The sequence below is a fragment of the Planococcus citri genome, chromosome 1 (assembly GCF_950023065.1).
Source record: "Planococcus citri chromosome 1, ihPlaCitr1.1, whole genome shotgun sequence".
NCBI classification, from domain to species: domain Eukaryota; kingdom Metazoa; phylum Arthropoda; class Insecta; order Hemiptera; family Pseudococcidae; genus Planococcus; species Planococcus citri.
This window is the reverse complement of record NC_088677.1, coordinates 6,068,852-6,089,023: the sequence shown is the minus strand read 5'-3', so window position 1 is coordinate 6,089,023 and position 20,172 is coordinate 6,068,852. Positions and strand designations below refer to the sequence as shown.

The 20,172-nt window shown below is 34.8% G+C and overlaps 2 protein-coding genes across 3 annotated transcripts in view; one reads left to right on the top strand and one right to left on the bottom strand.

The window, feature by feature from the left end:
- The window catches only part of wake (wide awake), a 492,350-nt gene that overhangs the window by 81,676 nt on the left and 390,502 nt on the right, over positions 1–20,172 (bottom strand). The gene's annotated exons all lie outside the window — the stretch shown is intronic.
- LOC135845928 (alpha-glucosidase-like) lies at positions 11,231–19,670 on the top strand. Its single transcript, XM_065364807.1, has 10 exons — positions 11,231–11,462; positions 11,609–11,788; positions 11,885–12,045; positions 12,124–12,249; positions 12,446–12,687; positions 12,810–13,005; positions 18,164–18,404; positions 18,711–18,906; positions 19,034–19,174; positions 19,278–19,670. The coding sequence occupies exons 1-10, from the start codon at positions 11,315–11,317 to the stop codon at positions 19,354–19,356; spliced, it is 1,710 nt and encodes a 569-aa protein (XP_065220879.1). The 5' UTR covers positions 11,231–11,314; the 3' UTR covers positions 19,357–19,670.

Below are 20,172 nucleotides of genomic sequence, written 5' to 3'. Positions count from 1 at the left end.
AGATTTTTGGTAAATTTTTGAAAATCGAGCTAAAAATGAAAAAAAAATTAAAATTTTACCGATATGACCTAGAAAGCTGAAGTTTGGGGTACATCCTATTTTCGACCTGCCAAATCGATTGGAAACGGTTTCAAACCGTTTTGAGCAGTTCTGGAGCCTCCAGCAAATTTTTGGAACTTGAAATTTCCACACATCAAATGAGGTTGAAATTTTATCAAATGGAACTAATTTCAATACGATATGAAGTCGACTGCAGGCGGATTTCAAGTTGTTTTGGAGCCTCCAGCGACTGTTTGGGAACTACTGGAACCTCCAGTAGATTTTTAAAACTTGAAACAGGATGTCGAACAAAATTTTGAATTAGAAAAGCAGGACTTTAACAGTTTTTAAACAAGGGGAGAGGGTGGCAAAATTTCACATTCCAATTTTTTGCTTTTCCAGTGTCTTCACATCCCAAGATTTTTTTTCAAGCAAGCGGATGTCGAAAATATAATTTCATCATTTCAATGTAATGGTGTCGATTTTTGACACGATTGTTAAAAAGTGTCACTTTCACACAATTGTCAAGAATGTGTGAATTTGTAGAGCGATTGACAAAAAGAGGCAATCTTTGGCACAATTGTCAAAAGTGTCAATTTTTAGAGCAATTGACAAAAAAAGTCACTTTTTTGGCACGATTGTCAAAAAATGTCTGTTTTGGGGGTGCAATGCTAAAAAAGTGTTAACTTTGACACAAAATTGTCAAAAGTGACAATTTTTATCACAATTGCGCAGAAGTGTCAATTTTTTGGCACAATTGTCAAAAGTGTCAATTTTGCACAATGGTTAAAAAGTGTCTGTTTTGGGCCATAATGTCAAAAAAGTGTCAATTTTTATCACAATTGCTCAAAAGTGTCAATTTTGGCAAAATTGTCAAAAAATGTCAATTTTGCACAATTATTCAAAAAAGTGTCAATTTTTGGCGCAATTATCAAAAGTGTCAATTTTTTACACAATTGTCAAAAAGTGTCTGTTTTGGGCCACCATGTCAAAAAAGTTGTTCGTTTGGTACAATTGTCAAAAGTGGCAATTTTGTATCCCAATTGCTCAAAAGTGTCAATTTTTGGGTTGAATGTTGAAAAGTGTCAATTTTGCACAATATTCAAAAAAAGTGTCAATTTTTGGAACAATTGTCAAAAACGTGTCATTTTTCGGAACAATTGTTAAAATGTGTCAATTTTTATAGGAATTGACAAAAATAGTCAATTTTGGCGCAATTGTCAAATGTGTCAATTTTGCAAAATTGTCAAAAAGTGTCTGTTTTGGCCTAATGTCAAATAAGTTTCAATTTTGGCCCAGTTGTCAAAAGTGTCAATTTTGCACAATTGTCAAAAAGTTTCTGTCTTGGCCCAATGTCAAATAAGTTTTAATTTTGGCACAATTGTCAAAAGTGGCAATTTTGCATCACAATTGTTCAAAAGTGTCAATTTTTGGCTTGATTGTCAAAAAGTGTCAATTTTTGGAACAATTGTCAAAAACGTGCCATTTTTTGGAACAATTGTTAAAATGTGTCAGTTTTTAGAGGAATTAACAAAAATATTCAATTTTGGCGCAATTGTCAAAAGTGTAAAATTTTGGCACAATTGTCAAAAGTGTCAAATTTTGGCACAATTGTCACAAAGTGTCTGTTTTGGGCCCCAATGTCAAAAAAGTTGTAAGTTTGGCACAATTGTCAAAAGTGATAAATTTTTATTACAATTGCGCAAGTGTCAATTTTTGACACATTGTCAAAAAGTGTCAATTTTGCACAATTGTCAAAAAATTTTCAATTTTTGGAACAATTGTCAAAAACGTGTCATTTTTTGGAACAATTGTTAAAATGGGTCAATTTTTAGAGGAATTGACAAAAATAGTCAATTTTGGCGCAATTGTCAAAAGTGTCAATTTTGGCGCAATTGTCAAAAGTGTCAATTTTGCAAAATTGTCAAAAAGTGTCTGTTTTGGCACTTTTGGCCCAACTCAAAAAAGTTTTAATTTAGGCACATTTGTCAAAATTGGCAATTTTGTATCACAATTGCTCAAAAGTGTCAATTTTTGGCTTGATTGTCAAAAAGTGTCAATTTTGCACAATTGTCAAAAAAGTGTCAATTTTGGAACAATTGTCAAAAACGTGTCATTTTTTGGAACAATTGTTAAAATATGTCAACTTTTAGAGGAATTGACAAAAATAGTCTATTTTGGCACAATTGTCAAAAGTGGCAATTTTTTTATTACAATTGAAGGGCCCAGTTCCAAGTCGGCCTAAGTCCATTTTTTCCGTTTCGAGAAAAACGCAAATAACTGTTTTTCTCGCCCTTCCGCTTCAATAATAAATGATGTGATTATATGGTTGTGAAGCTTGATCTTTCTGCTTTAAAGTACCGTATTGGTATTTTTTTAATTTTGCGTATTTTCAGCTACAGAGCGCGTCAAAGAGTCAGAAAAAGTGGACTTAGGCCACTTTGGAATTATCTGACGTTAAAAATTTCAAAAAAAAAACCGAAAAAATGCGTTTTTTCAAAAAAAAATCACGAATCATTAATTTAATACATTTTTGAAACAATTTCATTCAAAGCACCTTCAAATTTTGTCTATTCGGAAGAAAAAAAAATGAGTAAAATAATCGGTTTTTTCCCCGAGCCGGCAAAACAGCTCTCCTGAGCGAAAAAGTAACGCCAGATGTTGGGACAAGGTGGTAAAGGTGTTAACTGACCTGTACCACCAGATGGCGCTGCTAACTCAAAAATGATAAAAATGGACTTAGGCCGACTTGGAACTGGGCCCTTCAATTGCGCAAAAGTGTCAATTTTTTGGAACATTGTCAAAAAGTGTCAATTTTGCACAATTGTCAAAAAGTGTCTGTTTTGGACCCAAAGCCGAAAAAGTTTTAATTTTGGCACAATTGTCAAAAGTGGAAATTTTGCATCACAATTGCTCAAAAGTGTCAATTTTTGGCTTGATTGTCAAAAAGTGTCAATTTCGCACAATTGTCAAAAAAGTGTCAATTTTTGGAACAATTGTTAAAATGTGTCAATTTTTAGAGTGATTAACAAAAATAGTCAATTTTTGGCACAATTGTCAAAAGTGTCAATTTGTAGAGCAATTGAGCAAAATAGTCAATTTTTTGGCACGATTGTCAAAAAGTGATAATTTTTGGCACAATTGTCAGAATTTTGATTTTTTCCCCTCATTTTTGGCCTGATTTTCAAAAATTCATCAAATATCGAAAAAATGCATTTGAGCACTTGAAATTAGGCTTGTAATGAATTTTTGCATGCTCTTTCGATCTTAGCTTTGTCCAGTTCAAAAAATTTCGTCGGGGTCCTAAGTATGTTGGAAAGCAAAATCTGCGATTTCGGCTGACCTGTCAATCAAAATGGCCGTCATTTCGTTAGAAGGGCCAACTTTTTTTTTTTGGTAAGTTGGCTTTAAAATGTTCCTTAGGATGTCCTCTTCAAGAAAAAAGTTGTGCCAGTGGAGGGGCGGTTTCAATTATTACTATTATCATATGCCCGACTATATCAAAGGTTTGCTGATGCTGAGTCTCTCAGCACCGCACCCCTTACCTGAGCTTTCTATGTCATACAGAGTATGCAAATGTATACCTATATAGCCTGAGTGTGCATTCATGCTACGTGCGAAGCTCGTACTGTGTACTTGGACTCACTTATACTTTCCTATAATCGTATAGATACACTTATAATACTCTGGTAAACGACTAGTCGACTATACGTCAATTAATTACACCTCTCGGTATATCTGTATACCCATGCGACTTACCACTGTTAATATATACGCGACTGCTACAAGTATCTCGAACAAGCATTAATTATATTGACATCCTAGATCGGCGTACGTATAATCGTAAAATATTTGCCTTATATACTCGTACAATTGTGTATAGCAGTGCAACTTTCAACAAGATGCGTGTGTAGATGTGTGTACCATAAAACTAGGTTAATTTTTACGAGTACCCCAGGTGAGTTTTTTTTTTCCTACGAGTATAAAGTACTTACTCTTCTCGCTTCTGTGATGCGCGGTGCAGTGGTGTTTAATCGCTGCTGAGGAGACTACTTGATATACGTATCTGGATACTAGTATGTACTTGTATGTAGTACACATTTTTCAATTCTTACTATTTTTAGTGTTTCAACGTATGTATTTTCAAGACTTTTACGTTATATTTTTTCCAAATTTTACTGATATTTCGTCATTTTTTGGCATTTTTTCTTCACGAAAAGGGGATTCTTCAGATTAATTCTAACCATAAATGAAAAATTTCCAATTTTTTTTTTAAGACTAATTTTGAGGACTCTATACAAAGGGACCAATATTATTGGGGGGAGGGGGTGCGAGGACATTTTTTTATTAAAAGAGGAGTTATTCAGAATAATTCTGACACAGAAATGGAAATTTTAAAGAATTTTTCACTCACTCTGATTTATGATTTTTTTTTTATTTTTCAAATTCTGCAGGCTTAACTCAAGAAGACCAAATTGATTTTGCAGCCGGGGGGGGGGGTTTACAAAAACAAATTATTTAGAAAACTCACGAAGCAGAAATGGGAAAATTTTCAATGCATTTTCATTGGTGGAGAGGCTGCCAGCACTAATTTTTTTGGACTCGGAAATCCAACAACGTGAGAAGTGTGGGGGGGGGGGAATATAAAAAAGATTCAAAATCAGAGCCACCTTACTCTCTACGTAGGTACTTCTCAAAATAAGCGAGGAACTATTAAAATCACGATAATTATTCTTCTGCTCGGTAAGAGATGAGATGTACGTGCGATAATTTTTTTTTGCAGCAGCGAAATTGTTATCATCGACAATGAGCAACCTACGGTGCGACTGGTTTGGCTGTAGTTGTTTTTTTTCGTCATTATGTAGCGGACAAGTCAATTGACCTTATTGTTGTAAAATAAAATACAACTTTTTCACAAGTTCGCTGACTTATGGTTGGTATTTGTTTGGTCTCGGTATGGCATGGCATGGCATGGCATGGCGCTGGCTTATTAATATCCAAGTGCAAGTGCACATTTCCTCGCAGGAGAGACTCATCTTTATACCAGGGCAACTTCAATTAGGTATTATTAGTTTTTTTTGAGCACCTAAAAAATGTGACACTGAAATCTCGATCAATTGAAACATTGAGAAAGTATAACTGTGTCAATATCCGAGTACTAAATTTCTAATTCAATAGGCTACCAAAACGACGAACTTGATTACATGTTTTCCAAGGGGCCGCACCGATAATAACGATACTAACCATAAACATTAACCAACGCATTTGCGTACACAAATATGCCTATTTCTTCTCGTTTAAGGCTTCAAAATGTTGTGCGTATAAAACAAACGACCTTACAAATAAAACCTATACCTATATAGGCGATCGACAACAACTGATAAAATCACCAGTACCACCGACCTCTCTACCTCTTGCAGTACCTTGAGCATTGCTAATCCGCATCATACCCAAACCTATATAAATGTATGTACCAGGACCAGTACCTTTCAGGAACTTACATACACTCGTACATGGGTGAAGATGAAGAAAAAGAGGCGGGGAACTAGCGTAATTATATTCAACGCGTGTTCCGGTTCTTCTCGATAATTTATATACTGTATAATTGTGCAGTAGGTCTACGCAGTAAGTATACGTACATCCGAGTAAAATTATACCGATTAGGTGCGTTGGTGTTGCAAAAATTCAGCTTAATTTTGATTTGAAGAAACTTCTCTCCTCTTGTATTATATGTAGGTAAGTACTGGATGTGTATCTTGGATGGCAAATTACCACGAATAAAAGAACCGGTCTTGCGCAAGTGATGCTAATTACTACTTATGTATGTACTTGGTACAGAATCGGATATACTCGATTCATTTACTCGTAATTTAAATTTTCCACGAATTGAGGTAAGTAATAAGTATACTTGAAGGGGCTCGAATGAGGTATTTTTTTATACGCAAGTTTGGAATACTCAAGGGTTTGCGAGTCTTGGATCAATAGATCATAGCAAGACAACATCTGAGTATAACTGAAGAATCAATGAAGTGAAATGTCACAGTCAAATTTAATCAATCAAGTCAGTCGTCAGAGAAATATACAGTCAGTAATTCAAAGGATTCAATGGAACACCACAATAATTTCAATTTTTCTGATTTTATTCATTCTTTTTGATGGTGAGAGGGAGGGTTTGCAAGTTACACTTTTTCATCTTGCAGGAGGATCAACGTAATTGAATATTTTCTGATGTAGACCAAATCCAAAGATTGAAATAATTATAAAAATGCAAAAATGCTAATTTTTTGATTTTTCGAGTGGAGGGGGAGGAGCTTCTTGGGCCGACTTGGAATTTTATGAGAATTTTTTTCAGGAAAAAAAAGGTTTTGATAGGTACTTACAAGGGAACCTCTTGAGGTATCACACTCCGATTTGAACGGGACCGCGATTTTTAGAAAGAGCATAGTCTAAAACCCACAAAACCAAATTTTCAGCTACCCAAGTTTATTTTTCGATTTTTGGCGAATTTTTGAAAATTCAAAAATGACTGTTTTTGGCGATTTATACTTTTTTAAAAAAGTACGCACTTGATCAATAAAAATGGCCAAAATAAGTCCCGAAACTGATATTAATTACCCAAATTCAAATTTCACCAGTTTCAGCCATTCTGGAGCCTCCGGCGCGATTTTTCAATTTCTCCAGAATTTTGAATTTGCTCCAGAAGGCGTGAATATGCAGTTGGACAGCTAAAAATCCAGTTGTGTATTATACTCGACCTGTGTAACAAGTTTGTCTGCATTTGAGCCAATTTTGGGAACGATACCTCAAGAGTGGTTTTTTGACAAGCTTTTTTCAAAATTAAAAAATCCAAAAAAAAACAAAAGATAACCATGGTGAGGAAATTTTTGAAATTTGCGCGAATCGCTGTATTTCTTCAGGAACTAACCCCCGTAGCGCAAATTCTACCATTCCCAGCCGTTTTGGAGCGAGAGTGACACCTCAAAAAACCACTCTTGAGGTGTCACTCTCAAAATCGGCTCAAATTTGGATAAACTCGTTAAACAGGTCGAGTGTAATATACAACTTGATTCTTAGCTGCCCGCAACTGCATATTCACGCCTTTCTGGAGCAAATTCAAAATTCTGGAGAAATTGAAAATCGCGCTGGAGGCTCCAGAATCGCTGGAAATTGTAAAATTTGGATTTGGGGGGTTAGTTTTGGACAAAATACAGCGATACGTGTGAATTTCGAAAATTTCTACACAAACGGGAAACTATTGATTTTTTGGATTTTTTAGTTTTGAAAAAAGCTGGTCAAAAAGCCACTTTTGAAGTGTCACTTCCAAAATCGGCTCAAATGTGGATAAACTCGTTGAACAGGTCGAGTGTAATGTACAACTCGATTTTTAGCTGCCCAACTTCATATTCACGCCTTCTGGAGCAAATTCAAAATTCTGGAGAAATTGAAAAATCGCGCTGGAGGCTCCAGAATAGCTGGAAATGGTGAAATTGAGATTTGGGTAATTATTATTAGTTTTGGGACTAATTTTGACCATTTTCATTGATCAAGTAACTTTTTAAAAAAAAGCATAAATCGTCAAAAACAGTTATTTTTGAATTTTCAAAAATTCGCCAAAAATCGAAAAATGAACTTGGGCAGCTGAAAATTTGGTTTTGGGGGTTTTAGACTATGCTCTTTCCAAAAATCGCGGTCCCGTTCAAATCGAAGTGTGACACTCAAGAGGTTCCCTCGTTAGAAATTTTCAATTTTATGCCGAAATTTGAACCTATCAGTTTTTCGAATAATTCAAAAAATCGTGTGTTTATATGGCCCAGTTTTGAGCTCACAATTCTTCAAAAATAGATACCTACTCAAAAAACAGTTTTTATAAAAATATTTTAATTTCTCTCAAATTTTGATCAATTTTGATGCGATACATAGCACTTTTTCAAAACAAAACAAAAAACAATAATAAGGTTCCAATTTTTAGCTCAAAACTTTTCAATTAAATTTTGAATTTTTCTTTTAGTAGGTTGTAAGATGGCTTTTGAGGACCCACAACTCAAATTTCATATCATTGATTTATGAGATTCATTTTATAAATTTGATTTCGATCGATCTAATAGAATTAATTTGCTTTTTCAATGATTCAGTCGTTCGCGAACGATTTGCTCAGAGGAGAAAAGTCGTTCGCGAACAAATGTATCACTGAAAAATCAAATTAAGTACAGATGAAAAGATGAAACTTGAGAATTTCCATCACATGATCAGAAACCAGACACAATTCATTCGCGAACGATTCGCTCAGAAACAACGAATCATTCGAGAACGATTGAATCGCTTGAAAATCAAATCAGATAATACACGACAAGAGAAAACGAAACATTCTTCAATATTTATCCATTGACATTCTGAGTGATTCGTTCGCGAACGATTTGCTCAGAGGGGAAAAGTCGTTCACGAACGAATGAATCACTGAAAAATAAAATTATGTACAGATGAAAAGATGAAACTTGAGAATTTCCGTCGCATGATCAGAAACTAGACACAATTCGTTCGCGAACGATTTGCTCAGAAAGAATGAATCATTCGAGAACGATCGAATCGCTTGAAAATCAAATCAGATAATACACGACAACAGAAAGCGAAACATTCTTCAATATTCATCCATTGACATTTTGAGTGATTCGTTCGCGAACGATTCGCTCAAAAACAATGAATCATTCGAGAACGTTGAAAATCAAATCAAATAATACACGACAAGAGAAAACCAAACATTCTTCGATTCATTCATTGAAATTTTGAATGATTCGTTTGCGAACGATTTTTCTCCTGTGAGCAAATCGTTCGCGAAAGAATGATTCACTGAAAAATCGAATTAGGTACAGATGACACGGTGATACCTGTGTATTTTACAGAAAAAATGTGAAAATTACTATACATTATTATGCAGGTAATAGTTAAATCTTCAGGGTACATCCAAAATCTCACGATTCACAGTATAAATTCCAATAAAAAATTCTCCCAGTGCACCTTTCAACCAAGATAAAGTTCAAACCCCTCCCCTCCACCAAATGAACTCACACAATTCCAAAACAACTTCTCGAGGGCACAGAAAAATTACAAATGACTCATGAGAATTGAAAGCTGGAACGTGTTGAGGTGAACCATTACACTCCATTACCACACAACCCCCCTTGGTGAATACCTGCAATTGAATACAATAGGCTGTAAAAACATGTCTGCTGAAATTTAAGGATCTTATCTAAAGTTACCGTTTCATTCGTTCAATTTTGAAAAAGAAACAAAGGGTAAAGGTTGGTTTTCCAAAATTAAAAATTGTGACTGGGTGTTACATTTGTAAAAGAAGCAGATAAACAAGCACAATGGGCCACAACCTGAAAATTGAAAATTCCTTATCTAGGGTTTTATCATTCTTTCCGATTGTTAAATTTCAAAAATTCCACGTTTATGGTAATTTTAGGGCCTCCAGCGACTTTTTTTTTGAAAATTACTGGAGCCTTCAGTAGATTTTTGAAACTTGAAATTTCCCCAACATTAATTTATCAAATGGATTTGGCAAGCTGAAATTAACTTCGCAGACTACATGGTGGTTTCAAATGATTTTGAAGCTTCCAGCTACTTTTAAGAAATTTCAATTTTCCAAAAAAACATCATACAACCTTTCAAATAGTTGCTGGAGAATCCAAAACGACTTGAAATTCACCAGCAGTCAACTTCGTAGCGTATTGAAATTAGTTTGCAGAATAAATTTCTACTTTCCATCTCAGTTTGATGAAATTTTGGGGAAATTTCAAGTTTAAAAAATCTACTGGAGGCTCCAGTTATTTTCAAAAAAGTCGCTGGAGGCCCTAATTTTACTTGAACCCACCTGAAGTCGTCTTCAGAAGGTGTTAAAATTGGAGTGTAGAGTAAATTTCAGCTTTCCATCTCCATTTGATGAAATTTTGTGAAAATTTAAAGTTTCAAAAATCTGCTGGAGGCTTCAGGAATTTTCAAAAAGTCGCTGGAGGCTCCAAAACGACTTAAAATTCACCTGTAGTACACTTCGTAGCGTATTGAAATTAGTTTTTAGAATAAATTTCAGCTTTACAACTCCAATTTGATAGAATTTTGTGGGAATTTCGAGTTTCAAAAATCTGCTGGAAGCTACAGAACTGCTCAAAATGGGTTGAAACCGTTTCCAATCGATTTGGCATGTCGAAAATAGGGTATATCCCAAATTTCAGCTTTCTTGGTCAATTTGGTAAAATTTTGATTTTTTTCTCTCATTTTTGGCCTAAATTCGATTTTCAAAAATTCACCAAAAATCGAAAAACGCACTTTAGCACTTGAAATTTTGACAGGTGATAAATTTTTGCATGATCTTTCGATCTACCTTTGTAAAGTTTGAAAAAGACCTGTCAATCAAAATGGCCGCCATTTTGTATGTAAGTCCAACTTTTTTTTTGGCAAGTTTGCTTTAAAATGTTCCTTAGGATGTCCTCTTTAAGAAAAAAGTTGTCCCGGAGGATCGGCGGGGGGGGGGAGGAGTGCAATTACTCCTATTGTCATATGCCGGACTATATTAATTGTATGTACTTACATAATTATTCAAGAAGCACTCCGAAGGTGCGATATGAATAACTTTATATGGCCCGTTGTCTTCAAATAAGTAGCTTACTAACGTAAGCTATGGCTTTGCACAGAAAAGATAATTATCTAATGTAAACCCAGTGATGAAATACCTACGCTCAGTAAGTTTGACCACGTGACTCTCACACAGTGGTACAATTAAATAACAATTTAAAGCCCGCAGACTAAAAAAAATCACCATAATAAATCATTCGTATGTAATTGAAGTGAAAATTTGTTCATATGCAAGAAAAAGGGCAATTCACTTTTCCTGGTAATCATTTTCACGAGAATAGCTCCAAAACGTGGGAGTCACATGATCTAACTTACTGAGCGTATAATTGCACAAATCTTTACTCGCACATTAAGTAAATTCGCTAAATAATCACGCTCTCCATTCAAATTAAAGAGGTACTTATAAAACCTACATATGTTTATTGCTATATATAGTTATTGCTTAAATAAAAATTAAAAATGAAAACACTTTTCACATTTTTTTCAACCACTTGCAAAATCTCAAGTACATACTTAGGCTATTTATAAAAATCCTTTTACCTATATAGGTAGGTACATATGTAGAAACAAAACCAAAGTATGGTGCAGGCTTCTTGACAAAGAATTGACTTCAATAACGCGGTAAAGTTATCAGAAATAAATCAATATGAAGTTGTTTCTAATATTAATGTTTTGTCAGTTACAAATTTTATGGAGTAAGATGGACCGAACGTGGTGGAAATACACAACAATGTATGAAGTAAACTTGCCATCTTTCAAAGATGGTAATGGCGATGGGACTGGCGACCTGAAAGGTATAATAAAATATCTATATATTTGCGCTTAGATTACTGCTTCAAGTTACCTACGTAATAAGCTGTACAAAGTCGACTTAGGAGGTACATCTCAATTTTGTTTAAAAACTTTATGCAAGTACAATTAATTTTTTTATTTTTCAAAGGATTAATTTCAAAACTGGATCATTTTGTCGATATTGGCGTTGAAACAGTATACATTTCACCTCATTATGAATCCCCAATGTACGATAGTGGCTACGATGTCACGAATTATACCTCAATAAATCCCTCAATGGGAACAATTGAAGACTTTGAAACACTGGTTAAAGAAATGAATTCTAAAGGTAAGATTATAGTTCACCATTGATGTTCATAAACGCCACCTAACTTAAAAGGAATACTTACTACACATTGATGTACCTACTTGGATTGTGTTAAAGGACTTAAGTTGATTATCGATATCATATTAAACCACTGCAGCGACGAACACCCTTGGTTTATAAAATCAGTCAACAAAGAAGACCCTTACACAAATTTTTTTGTATGGAAAGAGCCAAAAGGATACGATGCCAAAGGTTCACCACTTCCACCCAATAACTGGGTACGTTTAGTTTTTTCGTTGAGCTGATCAAGATACCTATACCTAAAATGTCTTAACACTCTCGCATGTGATTATAAGCTGAATGTGTTCGGTGGAAGTGCTTGGAGCTGGAATAATCAGAGGAACCAATTTTATTATCACCAATTCTCCCCCAAACAACCAGATTATAATTTACGTAATAAAGCAGTAGAAACTGAAATAAAGGTACATTTGTGTTTGCACTTCTACAACGTTACGAGTATATATAGCTCGATGTAATCTGTATAATACATTTATCAACACCTCGTGTAATTCACTTCGCATACCACTTAAGAACTCGTAGATCAATTTAGGTGATGAACCATGCAGTCCATGCATCGAGTATTCAAATTCTCAACACGATTTGTATATAATTTTTCAGAAAATTCTCGCATATTGGTTAAATAAAGGTGTAGCTGGATTCAGATTGGACGCTGTGCCACAACTTTTAGAAGATGCTTTATTCAGGGATGAACCAGTTGCTTCGCCGGATATTAAAGTTCCGTTCAAGTATCTTGATTTAATACACATCTATACAAAGGATCACCCAGATACGTACACGTTTCTTTCCAAACTGCGAAGGTTTGTCAATAGATTTGCCAAAAAGTGGACAGATTTTGAAAGGTAAGTAACCTATGGTTATTATCGTCGATACAGTGAAAATGGCACTTTTTATCAATTAGGTATTCCAGCTTGTACGGATGAGTACCTACATATTAGATTTTTTTCACTTTTATTCTTCACAGGGTTTTAATCGTAGAAGGTTATTCTAAACTTGAAAAATTGATTGAATACTATGGTACAGAAAAGCACAAAATCATACATGTTCCATTGAATCTGCATCCAGCACGAGTAGTCAATCATGAAAACGCATCATTCTATCACAATATTATTACTGATTACTTGAATCGTTTACCAGAGTGGGCCACTCCTTCGTGGAATGTAAGTTTGGCTACAAATGCAGGATGGAATGAAAGAAAAACATACCTACTCTGGATTTGGACAAAAGGAGGGGTATCGATAAGGCCATTTTTTGGCCCCAGACAGTTATCGACTGAACCACTCTTAAATTGTTGTAATAAATGCCCCAAATACGAATCCGTGGTTAGTTGGCCCAAAATGACCATTTTTTGGGCTCCAGGGGTCCCCAAAGTTGCGAATAAAAAAAGAATTTTTGGAACCACTGAGTATTATTTTTAAAAACTTTTTTGGCGTAAAATATCTGCTTGAACCCGTTAAACATGATACTGGAAAATTTTTCCATTTTCGACCCTCGGGGGCAGAAATTCGGGGGGGTTTTAATTTTTGGAAAATTTTGGAACCACTATTTTGAATCCACCCCTTTGAACCCCGCTAAAAAGCTTTTTACAGTTCATTATTATTTGAAAGACCTCCATCCTACCAAATTTTCAGCTCAATAAAAATTTTCGCTGGTAATCAAAAATCCAATTTTCCAATTTTTTGTAATTTGGATTTTTTGGGAACCCCTGGATAGCTGGAAACCTGCGATTTGCGCCAAACGTAACGTTTTGAAGTATATATTCAATTAACCAGATGAAAAAGTTTAATTAAGCTCCGTGTACATTTGTAATTTTGAACCCTTTTTTCAGAGCCCTCCATTTTAGGAACCCCTGAAAAAGACGATTATGCATATTTTTTCAAATAAATTGAAGAATTTACATTTGGAACACACTAGCAAGAGCTCGATAATTTTTCACTCGATTTTACCAATAACTTTCAAAATTGAGCTTTTTTGGGCCAAATTCTGAGATTTTACTTCGTTGAAATCATGAAAACGTGATTTTAACGTTTTTTCGAAGAGTAAAATCTCAGAATTTGGCCCAAAAAAGCTCAATTTTGAAAGTTATTGGTAAAATCGAGTGAAAAATTATCGAGCTCTTGCTAGTGTGTTCCAAATGTAAATTCTTCAATTTATTTGAAAAAATATGCATAATCGCTTTTTTCAGGGGTGCCCAAAGTGGGGGGCTCTAAAAAAAGGGTTCAAAATTACGAATATACAGGAAGCTTAATTTAACTTTTTCACATAGGTAATTGGATATATGCCTCAAAACGTTACGTTTGGCGCAAATCGCAGGTTTCCAGCTATCCAGGGGTTCCCAAAAAATCCAAATTACAAAAAATTAGAAAATTGGATTTTTGAGTACTTACCAGCGAAAATTTTTATTGAGCTGAAAATTTGGTAGGATGGAGGTCTTTCAGATACTAATAAACTGTAAGCAGCTTTTTAGGGGGGTTCAAAGGGGTAGGTTCAAAATGGTGGTTCCAAAATTTTCCAAAAATTAAAACCCCTCCGAATTTCTGCCTCCGAGGGTCGAAAATGGAAAAATTTTCCAGTATCATGTTTAACGGGTTCAAGCAGATATTTTACGCCAAAAAAGTTTTTAAAAATAATACTCAGTGGTTCCAAAAATTCTTTTTTTATTCGCAACTTTGGGGACCCCTGGAGCCCAAAAAATGGTCATTTTGGGTCAACTAACCACGGATTCGTATTTAGGGCATTTATTAGAACAATTTAAGAGTGGTTCAGTCGATAACTGTCTGGGGCCAAAAAATGGCCTTATCGATACCCCTCCTTTGACGAAAAAGTTTACTTTGAATGCCTGGTATACTACCCACAAAAATTTCGAGTCCCTACAGCAGTTCAAGGAGGTGAGCAAGAGGTTCCCAAAAAGGGGTAATTACTGAAAAAGTCGTCGTTTTGTTGCCATTTTTATATGTAGGTGGTAAAACATGTGCAGTTCCTCAGTCACCTTCCTACATCCCTGACTGACTGAATTCACTACTCTTAACTCTCAATCAGTAATTTTTTTATCCACTTTATAGCACTCCGATTACAACACTTTCCACGGTCGTTTCGTACAAATCTTTAAAATTCATTTTATTTTTCAATTTTTCATTGACATGTTAAGTAGGTTTCAAAAAAGACAGTACAATAAAGTTGGTATGAAATTACAATTTAAAAAAAAAATTAATCCCTGAAGCTTCCTCTTTCACTTCAAGGTGTTCAGTTTAAAAAAAAGTAATTTTCATTTCCCTAATTCCTATTTGAAGTAAAGTCTAAAAAAAGGCAGTTTTTGAAGAGGTACCAATTATGGATCATACAAATCTGAACCAAAGCGTTTAATTTTTTTCACTCTGAGACCAGTTATAATGCACTGAGAACCACATTAGAAAATTTTCATTATCAAAGTTCACAAATATAGAAGTTGAAAAACTACCAATTGTGGAGCCGTCTGTAATTGGTACCTGACAACCCTTTTGAAATTGGAAAAATTCATAGAAAAAAAAATTAGCCACCAATTACTGATCAAACCAATTGCGGACCAAAACTGAATTTCACAATTTAAATGTTTATTCACTGGAAGATGAAAATAAACCTAAAAGCTAAAATCCACAAAAAAAAGTAGTTCTTGGTACTTAGCTTCACACATAGAAACCAAATGTTCGTTGAATATACGCTTTGGATCGACGTCGTCGTTGTTGTAGTCGCGCTCCTTTATAGGAGATAGCGTATATGTCCATCTATATTAGCCGGTATCTAGCGTATGTGATCGTTTCTTTCAGGGAGAGTTTGCCGGTGAGTTTGTTGTTAGCAGTTCCAATTGTTTCCTCCCTCTTGTCGATCTTCCTTAGATTTTCCCCTGTACCGCTAGCATGAAAATTCCGTTTTCTCGTATTTTATGTGCTATATACTTTAGCTTTCTGTTTTTGATATCTTCAACTACGACTTTCCACTCCTCTCCTATTCTTGCTAATACTTCCTTGTTGGCAATGAAGTCCTTCCATGAGATCCGTAGTAGCCTTTGATAGCACCACACCTCAAAAGCAGATACTTTCTTCTCACATTCTGCACTCATGGTCCATGTTTCACAGGAATACTTCAGAATGGTCCATACATAGCATCGCATAATTCTCTTCCTCAGATCTATACTAATCGTTTGATTTCCCAGCACATTGGCAAGGTTGTTGAAAGTGGTCTTTGCCATTCCAATTCGTGATTTAATTTCTTTGTGATCTCTACCATCGTTGTTTATCAGCGCTCCAAGGTATCTGAATTGCTTTACATTTTCAATTTCTTGTGGTCAGATGTTGATTTTGACCTTTATATCCTCTCCTTTTGTGAATCTCATCACCTTGGTCTTGCCTGCATTCATTTTCATTCCGTATTTCAATCCTGCGCTGTTGATTTAGTCGATCATCTTCTGCATCTGCACTTCTGTCTCAGCAAGGATCACTTAGCTAATTTCGTTTATTCTCTCGCCGTTGATCTTGAAGCCCATTCTTTCAATTCACGCTTTCCTCATTATTTCTTCTGCATACACGTTGAACAACCTGGGTGAGAGGGGGCATCCTTGCCTCACACCTCTCTTTATTCCACATCTGTTCTCCAAGTACTCAGTTCCAATCTTCATGTTAGCTTTTTGCTCCCAGTACAGGTCCTTGATTATTTACAGGTCTTTGTTATCAATGTTGTATTTTTTCAGGATCTCCAACATCTTCTCATGGTTGACACGATCAAATGCTTTCTCATAATCAACGAAGCAAGCAATGATTTCTCTATTTGCATTCAGTGCTCTTTGAATGATCACTTTCAGCTGGGTAATTGCATCTCTCGTCCCTTTTTTCGCTACAAAGCCATATTGTGTTTTGCTTAGATTTTCATCTATCATCTTTTCAATTCTGGCATTTATGATGGTGAGTAGCAGCTTCAATGTGTGGCTCATCAGTGTGATGGTTCTATATTCAGAGCATTTTTGCAAGTTGTTCTTTTTTGGTATTGGTACAAAATTTACTGCTTTGAAGTCCTTAGGCAACGTACCTTCATCATATATTTCATTTATCATCTTCAGCAGCTCCTCTTCATGCTCTGGTGTTAGATGTTTAATCAAGTCTACTGGTATGAGACCTTCCCCCACTGCTTTGTGGTGGATCGACGTAATTGAATTAATTAAAAACCCTTGTACAAATTTAACAAAATTTTTGTAGTAAAAATTTTTACTTTCTGATTACAAACACGCGGAGCACACTGATAACACCCAACATCCAAAGACCATACATATCTAGGTTGGCTACACTCGAGGCAACACAATACCGCAATTGGCACTCCTATCCAAGGTTGAGAGAACAACAAAATTTCATTCCCGTTCACCGTTCTCGACATTCCTGATGTCAAATGAACCATATGATCTTTCCTTCCTCCTTTGTATGCAAGGTAAAAAATACACAATTTAAAAAAAAAATGTAAACAAAATGTGCATATGCTTTCAATCATGCAATTGAAGGGCTAATGGTGAAAGTCGCCTTAGTCAGGATTGATTTTTGTACAAATCAATGAAAATATTGTTGTCCTACTTCAATGGCAATGTAAAAACTTTATGGTCAGGTATTTAAAAAACATCTTCAACTATCTTAGAATACATTACAATACTCATTTTTCCCTTTAAAATTGATGAAATATTTGAAAAAAAAAAATGTTCAAAGTTGTGTGAATAAAAAAATGACTAAGGCGACTTTCACCATTAGCCCTTCAATTTTTCTTACATTATACATCATTAAACGAACATTAAATAGGTATTATCAATTTGCCTTTGCTAAAAAATTCAGCATTTATAAATTATAGGTAACAACGTTCAAGACACTTTTTTGACAGACTTACACTCAAAAAGTCGTCTGAAACAAAAATTGAGGAGAGAACGAGAACGCCATTCAAAACTCAAAAATTCATTCTTTGTTTATTCTTTTGTTCTATATTCTTTTCAAAAAGATTTCAAAACGTTCTTTCTTTTGTTCATTCTCAAGAAAAAAGTAGCTGTTCTTTTGTTCTTCGTTCTCATTCTCTGTTCGTTCTCTCAACCCTGCTTCTATCGGACAAGTTCCAAACTAGCCAGGCCGTCGCAAAAAAAATGATCCGTAATTGGTACCCCGGTCCATAACTGGTAGTTTACCTTACTTAAGCTTCTTCCCCAAATTTTGTCCAAATCTAAGACATTTTTTTTCACGAATCTGAAATACGGAATGTGAAACCGTTTCAAGTGATTTGAAACACTTTGATTTTTTACAAAATTCGTTGCACTTTCAGATAGAAAATCACGATACGTTTAGGAAATCATACGTGCTACACGAAGAATTCGAATTCATAGGTGCTTTATTGGTAATGATGTTACCGGGTTTCGCATATATTTACTATGGACAAGAAATAGGAGCAACTGGGTCCAAAATCAGATCAGATCAAATACTGAACAAAATTGATGATTTCTTTACACAAGGAAAACGAGATTTCTCCAAGCTTCCCATGGCATGGGACGATTCGTTGAATGCAGGTGAGGAAAAGTAGGTACAGGTAGATACATATCTTATCAGATGAAAAAGTTGGCAGGACACCGGTGCACAAGAGAGAATAGGTAACAATTTTTTCAAAAATCTGATTTGATTTTCGAGTGATCCAATCGTTCTCAAATGGTTCAATGTTTCTGAGCGAATCGTACTCAATGTCATTTTTCGTCATACATATCATTATCATCTATAATATTAATTTGATTTTTCAGTTATTCATTCGTTCGCGAACGATTTTTCTCCAGCTATCTAGATTTTCATCAGTCAATTTTCTGTTCGACTTTGTATTTCAGGATTTTCAACAAACCGTGACTTGTACTTGCCAGTAAGTCCCAATTATTGGAGAATCAATGTAGAAGACCAAAAAAATGATGAAAACAGTTATTACCACATGTTTAAAAAAATGAGCAATTTAAGGAAAACCAATATATTCAAGTACGGAGATTTCAAGTCTTATGTACTTTCCACATGGGTATACGCATTCGTGAGGTCAGTAATAGATATATGTACTTAACAAGACACTCATAGATAACAATGATGTTAGGATTCTTTTATTATAAAGCACATTTTTCCTTATGGTTATACGTATACCTACCGATTGGTATAATTTTGACAGAACATTCAGAAACGAATCCTACATTGTAATTTTCAATTTCGGCAGCGAAAGTGAATTCATCGACCTTCACAATGCTATAGATAATTTGCCTGAGTTTTCAACCATTGAAATTGCCAGTCCTAACTCTGGTTATAAAGTTGGGTAAGCGATGAATTCATTTAATAGTTTTTCAGTGAGAATTGAAACTTTTTTAAAAAGTCACTTAATTCGAAAAAAAAATAATAATCTCTCTGTTTTATTTCAGCGATGTAATGCCAACGAAACAAAGAATTCCAAAAATATTAATTTTGAGACCATCAGCAGCATTAGTTCTCAAAACGTAAGATCCCAATGAGGCCTTCAACATGGGGGAACTATTTGTCAGAAGCAGACAAAAAAAATACAGCAGATTTCGCGAACCACCAGCTTACGCAATTCATAGACCATTCGTGATCTAGGAATAAATATTTCAATGTTCCTACTTCCTGTAGATAGTTAGACACCTACTTTGCTCAAATACCTACTTGAAATAAAATCGTTCGTGTTTAGATAATAATTGATGTTATTTTTATCCAATGTAATGAGATTAGATTTACAATTTAAAACTGTTACCAAAAATTAGGACACAACGTCGCTACAAATACATTTTGAAATTTGATTTTGAGATACCATTCTTCAGTACCGACCCCTTCAGTTTCCAATTTTGAATACAAAGGTTCGAAAATCAATCTCACGTCTCATCTACTATAATCCATAACCCTGTAGTTACAAAGTACCCGTATCAATAAAGAATCTTAAAATCTCAAGTAGCAGATGCTGCCTTATCATCCACAAATCAAAGATAACACCTCATCAACTTATCATCTTAAAAATCGAAGCTCTCAAATCGATGGTTAAATTTCACGCCCAGATAGGTAAACACTTCAATAACTACCATTCTCGATAAAACAATAGGTAGGTACATTTTTAACCACCTTTTGAAAAAAAAAATTCTTTATTATTCGAAAAGAATAAAAAAATTTCATCTTCAAAAGTCAACATTCTAAAGAAGAAAATTCTCTCGGAGCGAGACAACCTCATTAATGTTCGCCAAAGTAAGCTTATTTCACCTCACCGCGTTTCGTATCTACCTTCTTACCTACTCGTATAGTTCGTTGTTT

Bases quoted from the DNA above. Each gene is read 5' to 3' on its own strand.
- LOC135845928 (XM_065364807.1), top strand. From the start codon at position 11,315: ATGAAGTTGTTTCTAATATTAATGTTTTGTCAGTTACAAATTTTATGG. The intron at 11,789-11,884 runs GTAAGATTATAG...ATTGTGTTAAAG, and splicing joins TAAAGAAATGAATTCTAAAG to GACTTAAGTTGATTATCGAT. The intron at 12,688-12,809 runs GTAAGTAACCTA...TATTCTTCACAG, and splicing joins AAGTGGACAGATTTTGAAAG to GGTTTTAATCGTAGAAGGTT.